The following is a 17824-nucleotide window of genomic DNA, read 5'->3' on the forward strand; positions in this document are numbered from 1 at the left end:
GTCGACAACAATGATGGTAATTAGCTTTGGATTCCAGTGATTTGAGGGGCAGTCATGGTCCTGTTACCAGCCACAAGACAATTGCTTTACTTCAGTCTCCATTTGCACATCTACCAGTTACTGTGAGAACCTAATGACAGGTGCCTGGCACATTGTGTGTGTTCAGAGGAGGTGGGTCTGGCCTGAAGAACTGCAGAGACATACACCTTCCTCTCTGGAAAGGCTTTATCTTTTCCTGGACCCTGATGGCTCCCCAGGCCTTTTTGCTTATTAGTGGGGCTTTCTCAGGTAAAGGGCTGAGTCGGAAAGAAATGTCAGATAGGTAGGCTACATCCGCAAGCTAAAAAGAGCTGTGTGGTAATGAATCAGAAACTTCTGACCAAGGTCAGAACCTCTGACCAAGGTTAAAATGAGGACCCTCAGGACACCTGGGTGACTCAGTTGCTTAAGCCTTGGGCCCAGATCATGATCTCAGAGTTCATGAGTCCAAGCCTCACAATGGGCTCTATGCTGACAGCTCAGAGCCTAGAGCCTGCTTTGGATATTCTCTCTCTCTCTCTCTCTCTCTCTCTCTCTCCCTCTCCCTCTCCCTCTTTCTCTCTTTTTCTCTCTCTCTCTCCCCCTCCCCAGCTTATGCTCTGTCTCTCATAAATAAATTAACATTAAAAATAAAAAATAATGACCCTGACAGATTTATAGGGTTTCATATAGTACCCCCCCCCATGCCTTCCTATCCTTGGTTCTCCTGGCAGCTGCCTGGAGTGGCTATAGCAAGTCCTTCAGAACAAGTAATCCTGAGAGGTTATCTTGGAAGGTAGCAAGACCCACATGCCCCTCTTCACAGCCCATCTTGAGGAAGGAAGTAGGAAGCCCAGGGAAAAGGTAATTAGAAAGGGCGAAGTCACTTCTCCAGGATAGAGGGAGACAGAGGACCCAAGGCCAGTTCCCAGAAGAAAAAGAGAACATGGGACACTTGAGGAGGAAGGTGACCAGGAAGCCCCAGCTGAGGGACAAGAGACGCAAACCTCACATTGCTGGCATCTGCTGGGTGTGATTAAACAGACACCGCGGACTGACTGCAGCAGGATCATTAGCTCTGAGACCCGCTGCCACTCATACCTGAAATGAGTTTGGATTTAGAAAGCCTGCAATGAGCCGAGAGGTATAGCTCAGAGTGAAGCACACGGCTTAATCAGAGGCATGAAAGCAGCTGACAAATTACAGCGTGATTTGTCATCATCTCAGGACTCGGCAAGTGTTTGTCCCTGAAAGAATCGATACCTGGAGAGAAAAGGACCATATTTTTAGAAACTCCTGGATGGGTAATTTATTTCAAGTGAGTGGAGAGTTTATTTATGTTGGCGCCCCCACAGATCCAATGGACAGTATATTTATACGAAGCCAGAAAATGCTATCATTTCTTCTAATCAATTTGCCCCTTTGAACAGCTGTACCTTGAAGCTTTTGGCAATAAATTCAGCCCCCATGCCGAAAGCTCTACCCAGGAAACCATTTCTAATCCCATCTTTAACACTCCTTCCTTCTACATAGCATGTTACATCTGCTAAAACTTTCCACATGAATTCTATCTTTCCAGACACAAATGAAATGGACAGGGAAGGTGGTGTTAGCCCCAGTCTACAGAGTAGGAAACTGAGGCTTGAGAATTGAAGGGAGTATTAGCCAACGTGGATAGAAAGCAAGATCTCCTCTTCTCCAGTTGTGTCCCTTGCCCCCAACATTGGATTCTAAGATATTGTACAACTAGATAACCTAATGAAAGAGAAATCATGGAGAAAAAGGCAAGAATGTGTCTGAAGTACTTAGCTATAGGAATGTTTACTTGGGCGGGAGGGGGCAGCATGCTGTGCAAGTAGAAAACAAGGGGCCTGCAGTCATACTTGGGTTCAAATCCCAGTGCTGGTACAGCTATGAGCAGCCTACCTACCCTTCTGAGCCACGGTTTTTCCATCCCTAAAGAGAGGATGATTAGTATTCTTCATAGAATAATTATAAGTGTAAAAATAAATAATATGTGGGGCACCTGGCTGGTTCAGTCGGTTGAGCATCCAACTCTTGATTTCAGTTCAGGTCATGATCTCACGGTCATGGGATCAAGCCCTGCATCAGGCTCTGCACTGGGTGTGGAGCCTGCTTGGGATTCTTTCTCCCCCTCTCCTTCTGCCTCTCTCTCACTCTCCCTCTCTCTCCCTCTCCCTCTAATATATATTTATATAATGATAGTATGTCCTCATCACAGCATCTAGAAGAAGCAAGAGTACAGCAAAGCCTGTTTATTAGCTACAGTTTTCACATCATGTTTACAACAGAAAAACAAATTGAGACAATATAACTGTTCTCTAGTGAAATGGTTAAATGAACATGGTGGCATTCATACACCAGGTTTCTATCCAGGTGTTAAGATGTATAAAAAATTTAAGATGTAAAAACTTTCAGTTTATATGAACACCATCTCATCTTCCAAAATCCATAAATGTGTGCACATTATAGATGTATGTGTTTTGTACAATTTACACACACACACACACACACACACACACACACGTATATATGTATTTTAACCCTGGAAGTATTATACACACAAGAATATTAATTCTGGTTACCTTTAGGTGGTGTGATTTATAATCTCTTTTTTATTACTTCTGTGCTGTCCAATGTGGTAGCCACCTACCACATGTAGCTATTTAGCTTTAATTAAAATTAAATAAAATTTCAAAATCGATTTCTCGGTCCTATTTCCACATTTCACCAGGTACACATGATTAGTAGCTTCCACATTGGGCAGTGAGGATTTAGGACACACCCATCATCGCTGTGAGCTCCGTTGGGCAGTGCTGGTCAGGAAACTCAAACCCAGGACTGCCAGAGAAATGTGAGCCAGGCAGGAGCCTCCCTCTGCCCTACATCTGACTTTCTAGCATTTTCATTGCACCTACTTCCTCCTTCTTAATGAGGATTTCACTTTTCTTCTCACATTTTATAACTCTTGCAGTGTGACAAAGCAGGGATTACCTTATTCACAGTGCTTCTAACAGTGATTAGCTCTCCTAGTGATCCTATTAAAACTGGATTCCTCTGAATTAATAACCTCATGGTGATCTCTCTCACACACAGGAGGCACAGTTCGAACCCGAATGTTTCTGCAACACCATCGTGTGTGAGAAACCCAACAACCACCTCAACAAGTTTAAGGGTTATATGTAAGTATCTAATGCCCCTGTGCTGCTGGAAACATTTGTTCTTGAAATGGCCAAAGAGAGAAGCATTGGGGTCCTGAGGATGTGTCTTGCTTTTTGCCTTAAAGAAATGCTAGGGGCACCTTGGTGGCTCAGTTGGTTAAGTGTCCAACTCTTGATTTCGGCTCAGGTCATGATCTCACGGTTTGGTTCGTAAGATTGATTCCTAGTTGGATCTGAGCTGACAGTGTGGAGCCTGCTTGGGATTCTCTGCCCTTCCGTTGCTCGTGCTCTCTCTCTCTTTCCCTCTCAAAATAAATAAGTAAACATTTTAAAAACTGCTAGAGAAACCTAAATTGGGAAACTTTTCCTACTTTTTTTTTTTTTTTTTTTTTTTTTTTTTTTGCCAGCATGGCAGTTAATTATCTTGCAGGGTTAAATTTAACAATCAGACTACACTCTCAGGAAAAGCTAGTATGACGTCATTAAGGTCAGTTTTCTAAAAGAGCTTGTATCGCATCACAGGTAAGAACAGGGACTTTTTAGTTTGACAGACTTGGCTTTGAGTAAATTAACCTCTCTGGGTCTTGGTTTTCCTATCTGTTAAATAAAGATTCTGAGATCTACATCATAGGACTTTTCTAAGAATTAAGTTATCACATGAGAAGCCCTTAGCACAACAACTAGCACAGAGTAAACACTCAGTTAATGGTGGCTGCGCTGTTGCAATTGTTATTCTTATGCCTCAACTTTGGTTTGGCCTCAGAATCTTACTGTGTTTCTGCTCCCACATCAGACTACTTCATGCAGAGAAAGACCAAAAACAAGCAGTGGTAACAGATGTGAATACATGCCCTTATAATAGCCTTTAGAGTACTTACACGGGACATCACCTCATTGAATCTGTACAACCATCCAAGGAAATGAGTATTATGATCTCCATTTTTCAGATAGGGAATCTGATGATCTGAGGCTTTTCCATATAGACCCAAAGGTGCACAATAGGTACCAGACAACACCAGGACTTAAATTCAGGTCTTTCAACTCGTGTGTTTCCTCTTGTTGTGCAGAACAGAGCTCTGCTTGATAAGGGAAACTCTTGACCAAGCAAGTCTGGAATGAAGCTTAAGTAGACTTCTTAGAAGGCAGATGTCTGTGCTTTCTCTCCACCCACATTTTCTCAGGCGTGTATGGGATGTCATGAAGAGCAGTATGAGAGGGGAAAGAATAAGAACAATACAAGATAACCAGCAGCTCTTAAACACATATTATTTCCAAACACACAGAACAGATGGAGACAGGCAGAGAAGGGCCTGAGCTCCTGGCAAAGAGGAGAATTCGTTGCAGACATCTGTTCAGGTAGAGCTTGCCACCTGCCCCAGCAAAGAGGCCCTCCCTCATGCTGTGGTTTGTGGATTTGATTCATCCCAAGTCAGCTGTGAAACATTCTCTTGTTAGAATCAAAAGAATTGCAAATCAAGGGCGCCTGGGTGGCTCAGTCAGTCAAGTATCAGACTTCAGCTCAGGTCATGATCTTGCAGTTCATGGGTTCAAGCCCCACGCTGGGCTCTATGCTGACAGCTCAGAGCCTGAAGCCAGCTTTGGATTCTGTGTCTCCCTCTCTCTCTCCCTCCCCTGCTCATGCTCTCTCTCTCTCTTTCAAAACTAAGTGGACATTAAAAACAAATAATCCAGTGAAGAAATGGGCGGAAGACATGAATAGACATGTCTCTAAAGAAGACATCCAGATGGCCAACAGGCACATGAAAAGATGCTCAATGTCACTCCTCATCAGGGAAATACAAATCAAAAACACCCTGAGATATCACCTCACTCCAGTCAGAGTAGCTAAAATGAACAAATCAGGAGACTATACATGCTGGCGAGGATGTGGAGAAACGGGAACCCTCTTGCACTGTTGGTGGGAATGCAAACTGATGCAGCTGATGTGGAAAACCGTGTGGAGGTTCCTCAAAAAATTAAAAACAGGTCTACACTATGACCAACCAATAGCACTGCTAGGAATTTACCCAAGGGATACAGGAGTGTTGATGGACAGGGGCACTTGTACCCCAATGTTTATAGCAGCACTTTCAACAATAGCCAAATTATGGAAAGAGCCTAAATGTCCATCAACTGATGAATGGATAAAGAAATTGTGGTTTATATACACAATGGAATACTACATGGCAATGAGAAAGAATGAAATATGGCCTTTTGTAGCAACGTAGATGGAACTGGAGAGTGTTATGCTAAGTGAAATAAGTCATACAGAGAAAGACAGATATATGTTTTCACTCTTTTGTGGATCCTGAGAAATTTAACAGAAGACCATGGGGGAGGGGAAGGAAAAAAAAAAAGGTTAGGGAGGGAGGCAAACCATGAGAGACTCTTAAAAACTGAGAATAAACTGAGGGTTGATGAGGGGTGGGAGAGAGGGGAAAGTTGGTGATGGGCATTGAGGAGGACACCTGTTGGGATGAGCACTGAGTGTTATATGGAAACCAATTTGACAATAAATTTCATATTTACAAAATGCAAATGGAAATCACTCTGTGATTCCATGCAAGTTAGTGGGGAACCCTAGTGTTGGAAAAATGCATGAGGGCTGGTATCTGTGGCCTGGGTTTTTGAGTCCTAGGATATCCCATGTACTAGGTGTGCAAACTTGGAAAATTCTCTCACCCTCTCTGGGCTTTATCTTTTTCACAAGGAAGGATAATCACCCTGCTAACTTCCCAGAGCTATCAAGAATCAAATAAAATGATGTAAGTAAACTTAGGTTATAACTACTGTAAGGAATTGTTGGCATTAAAAGGCATATTGAGTGGCAGTATAGCACTTTAGAGCCAGACTTTGTGGACTTGAATCCCTATTCTGCCATTTACTAGCTTTATGAGCTTGCCTCAGTTTCTCTGTCTATAAAGTGGGTATAATAACATAACCTATCTTACAAGGTTGTCATGACGATTAACTGAGTTTGTAAATGGAAAACAATTATAACTGGACCTAGAGAAATGAAGCATTTAAGAACTGAACAGAGAAAAGCCCTACAGGTTCAGATTACTATTTTTTTTGTTCCTCCTAATGTTTTGGGGAAGTTATATTTAAATGACCTGAATATCCCCAAGGAAGAGCATTAGGATCGAGTAAGGGCCAGATCCCAAGTAATAACAGGTGTTGGTTGGCCTCAGAAGTTTCTGGTGAGAGGTGGAAAACTGCCATGCACCTGAGGCTAGAGCAGAGAAAGAGCTCTCCCTCTGCTTTAAGGAGCTGCCTCCCATACACTACACAGAGGGCCACGTCCACCTCCTTGGAGGTCTGTTTATTTCACAAGAGACTGAGCAAGAGGAGGGTGATACAGGAGAGAGGCGTGTGAGAGATTTAGCTCCAAACAAGAGGAGCTTTGCCATCTCACAGTGTGAGAAATGGGGACTGTCTGGTGACTTTGATGTTGACAGACTTGCACATTGAACTTGTGCCATCTGGTCCCAGCTGTGGGGTGAGAGTGAGCAGGGAACACTGCCTGAGGAAACACAGCACAATCTTTGTAGGGCCACAAGCCAGTTCCCACACTGTGTCCCAAAAATTGTTTTGAGTGAGAAATCTGAATCAGCCAAGGTTTTTTCAGCAGAGCTCTGACTTGAAGGTGGGTGAGTGATGATTTCCAGAGGAATGGATAATCCCCTTGTAATGGTCCAGCCCCCACCAGGACTCCCAGGAGCAGTGGAGTTTGCACTTGAACATGAAGATTAGACACAAAGTTAATAATGTCCACCGCTCTTCTGAAAATGAGACTGGAGAGAGGTCGAGTTCACTCACCACTTCTAGTTTTACGACACTAACCAGTGACAGCATAGAGAGGCCACCAAACCACTCTCCATATTTCCTCATCCCCAGGGAGCATCCTGACCAGTCGAGGACCGGCTTTGGCAGTGAGAGTCTTCTGCTTCGAGGCTGCACCATCAGGAACACCAAGGTGGCTGTTGGCATTGTCATCTACGCAGGTCATTGACTTATCTTGTGGTTTCCCCTTATCCTCCCCCCTCTTTGTCTTCCAAATCCATCTTCCATTAGTGGGAATTCACATTTATAAGTGGTACAAGAAACTTCCCATTTCTCAGCTAAGCAAAGAGAGGCTAGAATCCTAACAGCTCACTCCATCTACAAGAAATATATTTAGATTCCAAGCTAACACCACTCATCTGAACAGAAAGAGAAATTCATACTTATTCACCTCGAATGGTGTTTTAACACTAACTAAAGGCAGGAAAAAGAGTGTATCTTGAGCCAAACTTAACAACTCCACCTTTTTGTGAGAAGTGTGATGAGTTTCCTCATCTATGCAATGGCAAGAACATTTGGCTCAGACTCATAGCATACTCATGATGATAAAATGACCCAACATAGGAAAAGCACCCAACACTGTGTCTTAACAAACTGAATTCTCAGTGGGTTTTAGTTGTTGCATATACAATTATGCATTTATTATTATCTTTATTCATTTTGAGGTGCTCTAGTTCTCCTTTATGCTTTGATTTTGCTTTCCAATGGGGAAAAAAAGATAACATTCACAATGAATCTGAAGTCTGAGGGTGCAGTCTTGGGACTGCTATATCCCTCCTACTTCATGTCCAGCATTCAATTGGGGCTCCATCAATTTCTTTTCTTATATCAACAGCTTCAGACTTCTTCCACAGAGAAAACACAGTCTCCCTTGAGTGTCTACCTTCATTGGAAGATCCTAGAACATGTTTTCCTGGGTCTTCGACTCCCTAGGATGTCTTGATATATTTTGCTTGTTCATTATTTTCCTTGATGTGATTTGTTTCAGAATTCATAGAACTCCACTTTTGATGGACATGGAAGGGAATTTAAGATGCTAAGATTCACTTTTTGGGACTGTCAAAGAAAAATAGATCAAGGAAAAATAATGTCCCAATATATCTAGCTTTACCTAACTTGGTGGAGGCTGGTTGTGCATGTCAGTTCAGGTAACTCTTTTCGAGGGTCTTTGGCAATGGAGTTCAATGCCATCTGGTGGACCTACTAAAGATGAACTCCCCCCCCCCAAATGTCCACCCCTCCAAAAAACCCCTGGTCACTTTTCTGCCTGATCAGAAGCAAACTCTGAGTGGGTGATGGATGTGGTAAATGAGGGGGCAGAGTTGGAAGAGAGTGAATCATGACTCTGAGGAGTCAGGCTGCCTGGGGGTGAAATCCACTCACTGGATGCATGTTCCTGAACATGCTGGTTAAGCTTTCAACACAAGGAGACTAATAGTTCCCACCTTATAGGGTTATAAAGTTCAAATGAGATTGTGAAAAGGGGTTTAACACAATGACTGGCATATATTAGGCTCTCAAAAATCGTGAGCAAAAATGGTACCAAGTGTTTTTAGTGTAATTGTCTACAGCAAGGGGTTCTCCACCTTGGCACTATTGAAATTTTGTTCTAGATTGTTCTTTGTGGTCAGGGGCTGTCCTGGGGAATGTTTAGCAGAATCCCTGGTATCTAGATGCCATTAAGATGTGACAACCCAAAATTTCTCAAGACATTGCCACATGTCCCCTGGGAGATAAAATCACCCCTGGTTGAGAACGACTAGTCTAGAGTCATATTTTCTCCTCTGATTATATGGATGGAAAAAATAGAAGCACCTCAGAGACAAAAAAAGGCCAAAGTTAGCCTTCCAGAAGAAAGAGATACAATGTAGAGGTGTTTGCTCCTCACTCCAAACATTTGAGCCCCTACTATGTTTAAGGATGTAATTTGTGTACTTTGTGTATATTAATTCACTCTCCTACCCCAACATACCCACAACTATTATCTCTCATTCTGAAAATGAGGAATTGAGGTACAAAGGGATTAATTCACCCAAGGTCATTTATCTCCTGAGATTAATTCCTTATAACCTAATGTCAAGTATCTGCAGGGCCAAGCCCTGTCTGATTCTGGAGACCACATTCCAACCATTATACCATGCTACCTCCCCTGTGAACCCAATGTTTTCCAGGAGAACAGAGGAATCTCAGAAGGTGAGAAGCAAGATGGGTGGAAAGGGTGCTCTGATGACCCCTTACATGGGGTGAGCCTGAAGGTAGGAAGGCCACAGTGCCTTCAGTGCAGTCATCCTGTGCTCATTGTGCTGTGGAAATTCCCCCACAACTACAGGGACTGGAGTCTGGTTAATAAGCCCAGAGTTTCCTCACTCCTACTGTTTTGCTGCTGCTTTAAATCCACCAGGCAACCAGCTAAACAGCATTAAAGCCATTCACTGCTGGAGCTGATGTATTGGTTTTCTTTAATTTTGCACAGCAAATATGTGGTGTTTTTTAATTTGCTGAGGAATACAGCATGGTGGTTAAGTTTAGCAGCCCCAAAGGACTGTCTAAAGACAGTCTCAGTTTGGCTCTCAGCTCTTAGCTGTATGGCCTGGGTAACATGGATTGGTGGAAGGAGAAAGAGAATGGGAATCAGAATCCTGGGTTCTCAGTATGGCTCTGATGTTATGGCTTATTTCCTTTGGGCAAGTCCCTTCTACTGATTGGTCCCCAGTTTCCAACTGGAACAAGGGTGACTTAGATGAGATTGGTACGTTTCAAATATGTTGTCCTCTCTTTGAACAAAATTTTATGCAGAACTCCAAGATAGGCATGGAGCAGCTCAAGGCTAATGCTGCGGTGGAGGCCCTTACCACTCTTGCACAAGTGAAACCAACACCTTAGGCTAAGAAGCACATAGAAAACTACTGGCCTCAGACACTGTCCTGTCACAGGGCCTTGGCATGTACTGTTCCCGAGCCTAAAACCCTGTTCTCCCAACTCTTCTTTCTCCCTTAAGGTCTTCCTTATATGTCACCTCCTCTGAGAAGCCTTCCCTGACCATGTTCTCTAACACCATCTCTTATTTACCAGCCCATTGCTTATTTCATGGGACTTATTACTGGCTATAATTATTTATTTGTTTTCTTGTGTATTTTCACCAAAATGTGAGTCATCTGTCTCATCCTTGTATCCTACCATTAGCCCGTAACAGTGCCTTTGTGCAAATTAGAAAAAAATAGCCCTTCCTCCAGAGAGCTTTCTGTCATTTGCGTAAATTTATCCTAATAAACCTACAAATCTGACAACTTAAAAAATGAGGGGTGTTTCTAGAGTTGTGCAGTATACAACCTGTACATAGTAGCTCTGTCAGCACATACCACAGCGTCTGGTGCGTAGGGGATGCTCAGTAAAACACGTGGTAACAAATTGTGTAAGGCCTCTACAGCTGTTCTCAGCAATCTCCCTGAGGCAGAAAATATTTAGGTTAGAGGATGAAGCCTCTTTTCTATTATAAGCTCTTGGAAGAGGTAAAGACATGATCCAGGCCAGAGAAAAACAGAAGCTAAAGGACTTACTACCTCATTTTCTTCCAAAGGCCATGAGACAAAAGCCATGCTGAACAACAATGGCCCACGATACAAACGCAGCAAGATAGAGAGGCGCATGAACACAGACATCTTCTTCTGCATTGGGCTCCTCTTCCTCATGTGTCTCGTCGGAGCTGTAGGTATGGAATGTTCGGAAAGAACAAGACCACAATAATCTTCTGTTTCTTTAGGCAAGTTGTTTCTTTAGGCAAGTTGTTTCAGCTCTCTGAGCCTCGATTTCCTCATCTACAAAAAAGAACTAATAAAAAATAAGTCCTATCATGTATTTGAATAGGATATCAATTGAATAAAATGTTTGTGAAAATCTACATGCCTATATAATCTAAATATTAGGAATATCATCTGTTGTTTATTTCTCTGAGAAATACTAATTAAACCTAGGCACTCTCTCAGAATAAAAGAATAAAAAGATGTATCAGTATAAGGACTGGTCCTCAAAGAGCTCATAGTTTATCAGGAAGGAGTCCAATTGTGAACAGGATTGATAACAATTTGTCCTACACATTGAAGACTGCAGAGAAGTACTGTATTAGTTTTCTATTGTTCCTATAAAACCACAACACAAACTTAGCAGTTTAAAACAACATTTGTTTATTCTGTTATAGCACTGGAGGTCAGAAATCCAAAATTAATTTCACTGAATTAAGGTCAGGGTGTCAGCAGGGCTTACCCCTTCTGGAGGCTATGAGGGAAGAATCTGTCCCTTGTCTTTTTGACATTCTAGTGATTCCTTTCTCCTTCTTCATAGTGCATTACTCCAATCTCAGCTCACATGTCCTTCTCCTTTTTCTATAGTAATATCTCTCTTGTCTTCTTTTTTATAAGGACATTTGTAACTACATCTTTGGGCCCATCTGGATAATCAAGGATACTCTTCCCCATCTCAAGACCTTTAACTTAAATCACATATGCAAAGCCCCTTTTGCCATATAAGATAGCATATTGAGGGGCACCTGGGTGGCTCAGTGGGTTACGTGTCTGAATCTTGATTTTGGTTCAGGTTATGATCTCATGCTTTGTGGGTTCCAGCCCCGCATTGGGCTCTGTACTAATGGTGCAAAGCCTGTGGGATTCTCTGTCTCCCTCTCTCTCTGCCCCTCCTCTGCTTGTTCTCTCTCTCTGTCTCTGTCAAAATAAATAAATAAACCAAAAAAAAAGATATATTGATGGGGCTGGGGAATTAGGATGTGGGCTTCTGGGGAGGCTATTATTCACCCTACTATTGGTAATATGAGAGCATCAGGGGAGGAGGTCTTCCTGGAGGAGGTAGACAGAGCTGATTCCTGAATGCAGTAGGTTTTCATCACAGGACGTAGGTGGTAGAGGCAGAATGGGCAGGAAGCTTTAAAAAGAGAGAAGTTACTCTTAGCCCTGGAAACAGCACAAGCAAAGCACAGAGATAGGAAGAAGAATCCTTTTATGCAGAGAAACATTTGACTGTTTGGTGTGGCAAGAGCAAAGCCAACCATGGAGACCTGATTAGAACCAGGCTGTGACCAAGTTCTACAAATGCTGAGTGTGGAAAGCTGCAGGAGGTATAGACATTGGTAATCTCAGCCATTTAAAGTTGATTCTCAGAGGGCAAAGAGGACACTTGCTGTGCCCACTTTCTCTAAGAATGGCCCTCAAGACCTTAAAGGAACCCTCCCCAAAAGAACGAGGGACATTCAAAAGGAAACACTTATGTGCTGGCTCCAGACCCCACCCCCACCCCGTTGACCCCAAAACAGTGGGCAGCAATTGTATTTGCTCTTTATTTGCCTTGGTTGGAAATTGTGTCCATTGCAGTTCTTGGAAAATCATGACTGAAAGGCTAAGACCTCCTAGACCTCAGAGAGATTTTGTGTGCCACCATGGTGAGGACAATGGGATTTAGCCTTGTGAGTAGCCTGCAGTTTTTAACTAATACACTTCCCAGTTGTGTCTAATGGCACTCCAGGTGAGTGTCACCCACAGCTGGAAGGAGAACACCTAGAGGGCCAGGGAAGCAGGCAAACAAAACCATCCCCATGTGGCCACCTCATGTCCTCAGAGACACTGCAGGAACTGTTGCCTCTGCTTCAGAAAAGGCTTTTCAGGGAATGTCCGAGCTGGAAAGGACATTTGAGATCATCTCACTGTGTCTCCAGAGAAAGGAAGTTAATGATTAAAAGGTCACACAGTGAGATAAGGTATAGGCAAACAGAATCTACTTGGCAGATGGCCCAAAATAATAAATAAATTGAGAAAGTAACAGGAAGGGGCAGAATTGTATGCTGAGAATCAAGACTCATACAGAGTGACAGGCCTCTGGTGGCGCCTAATTAAAGCACAGCCCTTGCTGTGAAAGCTCTCTAGTGAGTGCCATTTCCAGAGTTCTCTATCACCTGCTTACTTGGATTGTGTCAGGGTAGTGTTTCTTTTTTCTCTGCCCAGAATGCCCTCCTCAGGCATTTCTGATCACCTTACACCTTCCTTCCTGGTCTCCAGGACACCTCAAGGACTCCTCCTCTGTGCAGCCTTCCCTGGCTTCCCCTGAAGACCAGTGGTCCTTACTCTGAGTCATGTATTTGGCCCTTGGTCATTTGCCCTATAAAATTACCTTCAAATAACCTCATGTCAGTAACTCCCCTTTCTTCAGCCATATATAAAGGCATTGGGGCCAGCCTCTAACGTCTTGGGCAAAGAAGCATCTTGGGGGCAGGGTACATCCATTATATCTTTAATACCCTGTAGTTCCTACCCTGGGGCTGAGAGCATTATACACACTCAGTCTATTTTCATAATAACCCTACAGAGGAGGTATTATTACTAATTGGCAGATGAGAACACTGAGATTCAGAGAGCTCTGAAGCACTTCCTCACACGACAGATGTTGTTATCCCTGTCTGCAGACAAGGAAATGGGGCTTGCTGTGCATTTGCAGATGCTCTGTGTAGTACCTCTCACAATCTGTGGGATTTGTCCCTTTACATCTGGCCTCTGGATTTTTAGCTACCTGCTCAAAGACAAGAACTGAGATTGATTCCTTCCTGAATTAATAAATGGATAGGTGGGTGGATGGATGAATTGTGAAAGGGTGGATGTGTAGATGGATAGATGGGTATGTGCATGGGGGAAGGAGAGGGCCCAGCATACAGGTCTGTTAAGATCCCCGACCATGCACTTTCTGCCACACAACTAAAAAGAACTGTGTTCCCTTTTCTCTTTCCAATCCTTGTATAACATGACTTCATCAAAATATAGGTAATCCCAATGCTAGTCTCCTCCAGGTAAGACAGACTTTAATGTCTATCAAGAGATTGAAATGTAGGTTATGTGAAGGACCACTTTAGATGAATACTCACACACTAGGACTAGGATGTAAAGAATAAGAATGGGTTCCTCCAAAGCACACTCATTTCCAGGAATATATTAAGGACTGCTATAATAGACCAATTTAGAATTAATTAAGGATTCTGCTTCATCTCTGATTTTGCCTCCTCTCAGGTCACAGCCTCTGGAATGGGACCTTTGAAGAACACCCTCCCTTTGATGTTCCAGATGCCAAGGGCAACTTCCTTCCCCTTGCCCTTAGGGGCTTTTACATGTTCCTTACAATGATCATCCTGCTCCAGGTAGGAAGCCTTCCTTAACTAGGGGCTCAAAAAGACCTGTGGCCAATACTCACTCAATTTTGTGAAATAAAGAAAAATAAAATAAAATAAATAAATTAGTTAAAAACTGGCTGACTCAATTAGTTAAACATCCAACATTGGTTCAGGTCATGATCTCACAGCTCATGATTTCGAGCCCCACATCGGGCTCTGTGCTGACAGCTCAGAGCCTGGAGCCTTCTTCAGATTCTATGTCTCCCTCTCTCTCTGCTCTCTGTCTCTGCTTTCCCCCGCTCATGCTCGCATGCATTCTCATTCATTCTCTCTCTCTCTCTCTCTCTCTCTCTCTCTCTCTCTCTCAAATATAAATAAACATTTAAAAAATTTAAAAAAAGAAAGAAAAATCAGTGCTGGACCCAGGAAAGAACTAACTGAACTAAGATGAGAATATGCTCATTGCTTTCTTGTGGGTCTTTGAAAGTACTCAAATTTGGGACAATGTCAGGGCCAGCCCTACCTTGTGGAAGGAACCTTGCCCCAGATAATAGTGGACAAAAATATTTATCAGGCTTTACTGCTTAAGAGTAAGATTACAATAGTGATCCAAGTATACCTGTACCTTTGCCAGATATAATAGAACAGGTAAAATCCTAATGACCTGGGAACAGAAGAAGATAAAATAACCCAGAGAACTACAGGGAACTGTCAATCCCCAAGCATGGGAGAAAGGAACCACAGGTTAGTGTTTTAGCATCAAATAGACTGAGAGGGAAAAAACACAACTGGCCCTGTAAAGAAAAAAAAACACAAAAGCATAGAGCCACCTACAAGAAAGGGGCAGTCAGGAATAAGAGGATGAATAAATTCTTCAGACTCTGTAAGAAATTACAGTCGGTGAAAAGATGAAGTTGCAGTTTTGTTTTATGAAGCTCCATTTACATTCAATTTCTTGCAGTATTTGAGGGTGTTTTATTGTCCTCTTAAAGGTGAACTTTTTCAGTCAGTTCATTCATTCATTCAGCAGAGCAATGCTTTTTAAATGTGAGTTGAGTCATACCCTTCCTTTGCACAGAACCATCCAACGGTTTCACAATCCACTCAAATCCGCAGTCCTTATGGCAGCAAATGAGGCCCTATGTGATTTGGACCCTGACTCCCTCATCTCCTAGCCAACTCCTGCTCATTCATACCAGACCTGCTTACTCTTACCCCTCAAATACCCAGCCCACTCCCACTGCCCAGGCTTTGCCCACAGTGCTCCTCTTCCCACAGATAAGTTTCTGGTTCACACCCTCATTTCTTCAGGTCTCTGCTCAAAGGTGATCATTTATAAAAGAGTCCCTCCCAGCTACCTTCTACCCTCTTGATTTTTCTCTTTCAATGCCTGATATATATTTGTTTACTAGAATATGAGGTTTTCAAGGCTAGGGATTTTTTTTCTGCTCACTGCCATCTTCAGGACCTAGAACAGGATCTGACACATGGCAAGCACTTGATAGATATTAAGTATTTAATCAGTGGACAGTAATCAACAATGGGTCAGAATACGTTTAAAAGTGAGTGGCAGCCACTGGTGGCATAGAGATCTGAGGGGTGTCAGGAAACTGTGGACAGAGGCACTAGAGCTCCTCATCCCCTAACCACCCAGGCACCCAGATGAGTGCCTACTCCAAACCAGATCTCCCTTATTAAAGAAGGCACATACTTTTTGACTTTTTAAATACAATTTATTGTCAAATTGGCTTCCATACAACACCCAGTGCTCATCCCAACAAGAGGCACATGCTTTTCAAATGCCCCTAAGAATTCTTAGGGAGGGATGAAGTCATTGACCTTTAGTTTCTCAGAGAAAGTCTATGATGTGAGCTGACCACAGCTTTCCATTAAATGCCTTCGCTGCTCACTGGTGAGAGTTCTAAGACTTGGAACTAGCCTGCTCTCTGACACAGTGGGAATCAATCTCTCCACAGGTGCTGATCCCAATCTCCCTGTATATATCCATTGAGCTGGTGAAGCTTGGGCAAATCTTCTTCCTGCAAAATGACCTTGACCTGTACGATGAAGAGACTGATTTGTCCATCCAGTGTCGAGCCCTCAACATCACTGAGGACTTGGGCCAGATCCAGTATGTCTTCTCTGACAAGACGGGGACGCTGACTGAGAACAAGATGGTGTTCCGGCGTTGCACTATCATGGGCAGCGAATATTCTCACCAAGAAAATGGTACAAGGATTCTCAGGGGCTTTCACCACTCTTTCTAAATGAATCACTCTGCTCTCCTAAAAGAATGGTAATGAAAGACATTTCCCTGGTTCCCCACAGTTTTTCCTGGCTCTGTGGCAGGTTGCTTCTTATAGCCCTGTGGGCTTCCTTGTCCTAGATCAGTGCTGTTTTTATCACCCGTAAACTTTCCTTTGTTCACAAAGGCCATCAGTGATCTCCTGTGTGGTAGCCCTCCAGTCAGTCTTTGGTGCCATTTACACACAGGATTTCTATCTGTCAGGAATGGATTGGGGATATGTCCAAATTGTTTACCCATTATACAGCCAAGTTTTAAGAATTTGGGGGGTCACTTTACCTGACATGCAAGACAGCCTCAGTGTAGGTACATGGTCAGATTCAATACATCCAGGAAAAGCCTTCCATGTTAACTCATCTCTTGGATTTTTACTGAGGGAGAGCTTCAAGTTGGGAGGTGTGGCTGAATAATGCCTGAAATGTCATCATGCATGAACTAAAGCTGGCCTGTAAAGCTGACCTGATTTTCTCAGCAGCAACCCTCTGCCATCATCACCACACACTGCCCACACTTTCTAACTAAGAGAAGGAGTTTCAAGAGAGCAGCATTCATTCCTTTGAGTGAAAGGAACAGAGAAGAAGAAAGCAGGAGATACTATGGGGAGCCCAATCACCTTTGCCATGTTGGTAACCATTTACATGGGAGCTTCTGATCTCTTCTTAATAATAATAACAACTACCATTACCAGTACTTAGAGTATTCTGATCACTTTGACACATTATTTCATTAAGTCTTCAAAATAACCCTATGATAGGTATTTTTTAAAACCCCTAATTGAGGAAATAGAGGCACAGGTTTAGTCAAAGCTCAGTCACCTAGCTAGGAAGTAGTAGAGTCGGATTTAAATCTGTGCAATTTAGTTGCACCCTTCCCTCTCCGGTCAAGGTAGTCCAGCTGCCCATGCTCCAGGGCAGCAGAGTGCTCTTATCCTGTGCCCTTTGCTCCCCCCCCACAATGTCTGGGATTCCCCCACCTGTGACTTGGCCAAGGTGGACTGGTGCAATAACAGGACTCCTTTCTTGCAGCCAAACGACTGGAGACCCCAAAGGAGCTGGACTCAGACAGTGAAGAGTGGACCCAATACAAGTGCCTATCCTTCCCAGCCCGATGGTCTCAGCGCCCAGCAACAGTGGGAGGCCAAGGACGAGCCCAGCCTCTAAGGAGGTGCCACAGTGCCCGGGTACCTATCCAGGGTCACTCCCGACAAAGGTCTGTGGGGCACTGTGAAAGCTCACAGCCTCCTGTGGCCTTCAGCAGCTCCCTAGTAAGTCCCTGTCTTTTTCTCTTAGAGTTGCAGTGGCTTCTGTTGCAGATAGA

The 17824-nt window shown here is 43.3% G+C and overlaps 1 protein-coding gene across 2 annotated transcripts in view; it reads left to right on the forward strand.

The window, feature by feature from the left end:
• Positions 1–622: 622 nt before the first annotated feature.
• The window catches only part of ATP10B (ATPase phospholipid transporting 10B (putative)), a 70577-nt gene continuing 53375 nt past the window's right edge, over positions 623–17824 (forward strand). The window contains exons 1-7 of one of the 2 annotated variants that reach the window (XM_042947547.1): positions 623–1336; positions 3136–3221; positions 7098–7204; positions 10621–10752; positions 14102–14229; positions 16179–16431; positions 17533–17771. In XM_042947547.1, the coding sequence (XP_042803481.1) occupies positions 1319–1336; positions 3136–3221; positions 7098–7204; positions 10621–10752; positions 14102–14229; positions 16179–16431; positions 17533–17771 (963 nt within the window). In that variant the 5' untranslated portion in view covers positions 623–1318. Of the gene's footprint in view, positions 1337–3135; positions 3222–5951; positions 5966–7097; positions 7205–10620; positions 10753–14101; positions 14230–16178; positions 16432–17532; positions 17772–17824 lie in introns of those variants that run through there. The other variant, XM_042947552.1, reaches the window with a different exon arrangement.

Source organism: Panthera leo, chromosome A1 (assembly GCF_018350215.1).
Source record: "Panthera leo isolate Ple1 chromosome A1, P.leo_Ple1_pat1.1, whole genome shotgun sequence".
In the NCBI taxonomy this organism is placed as follows: domain Eukaryota; kingdom Metazoa; phylum Chordata; class Mammalia; order Carnivora; family Felidae; genus Panthera; species Panthera leo.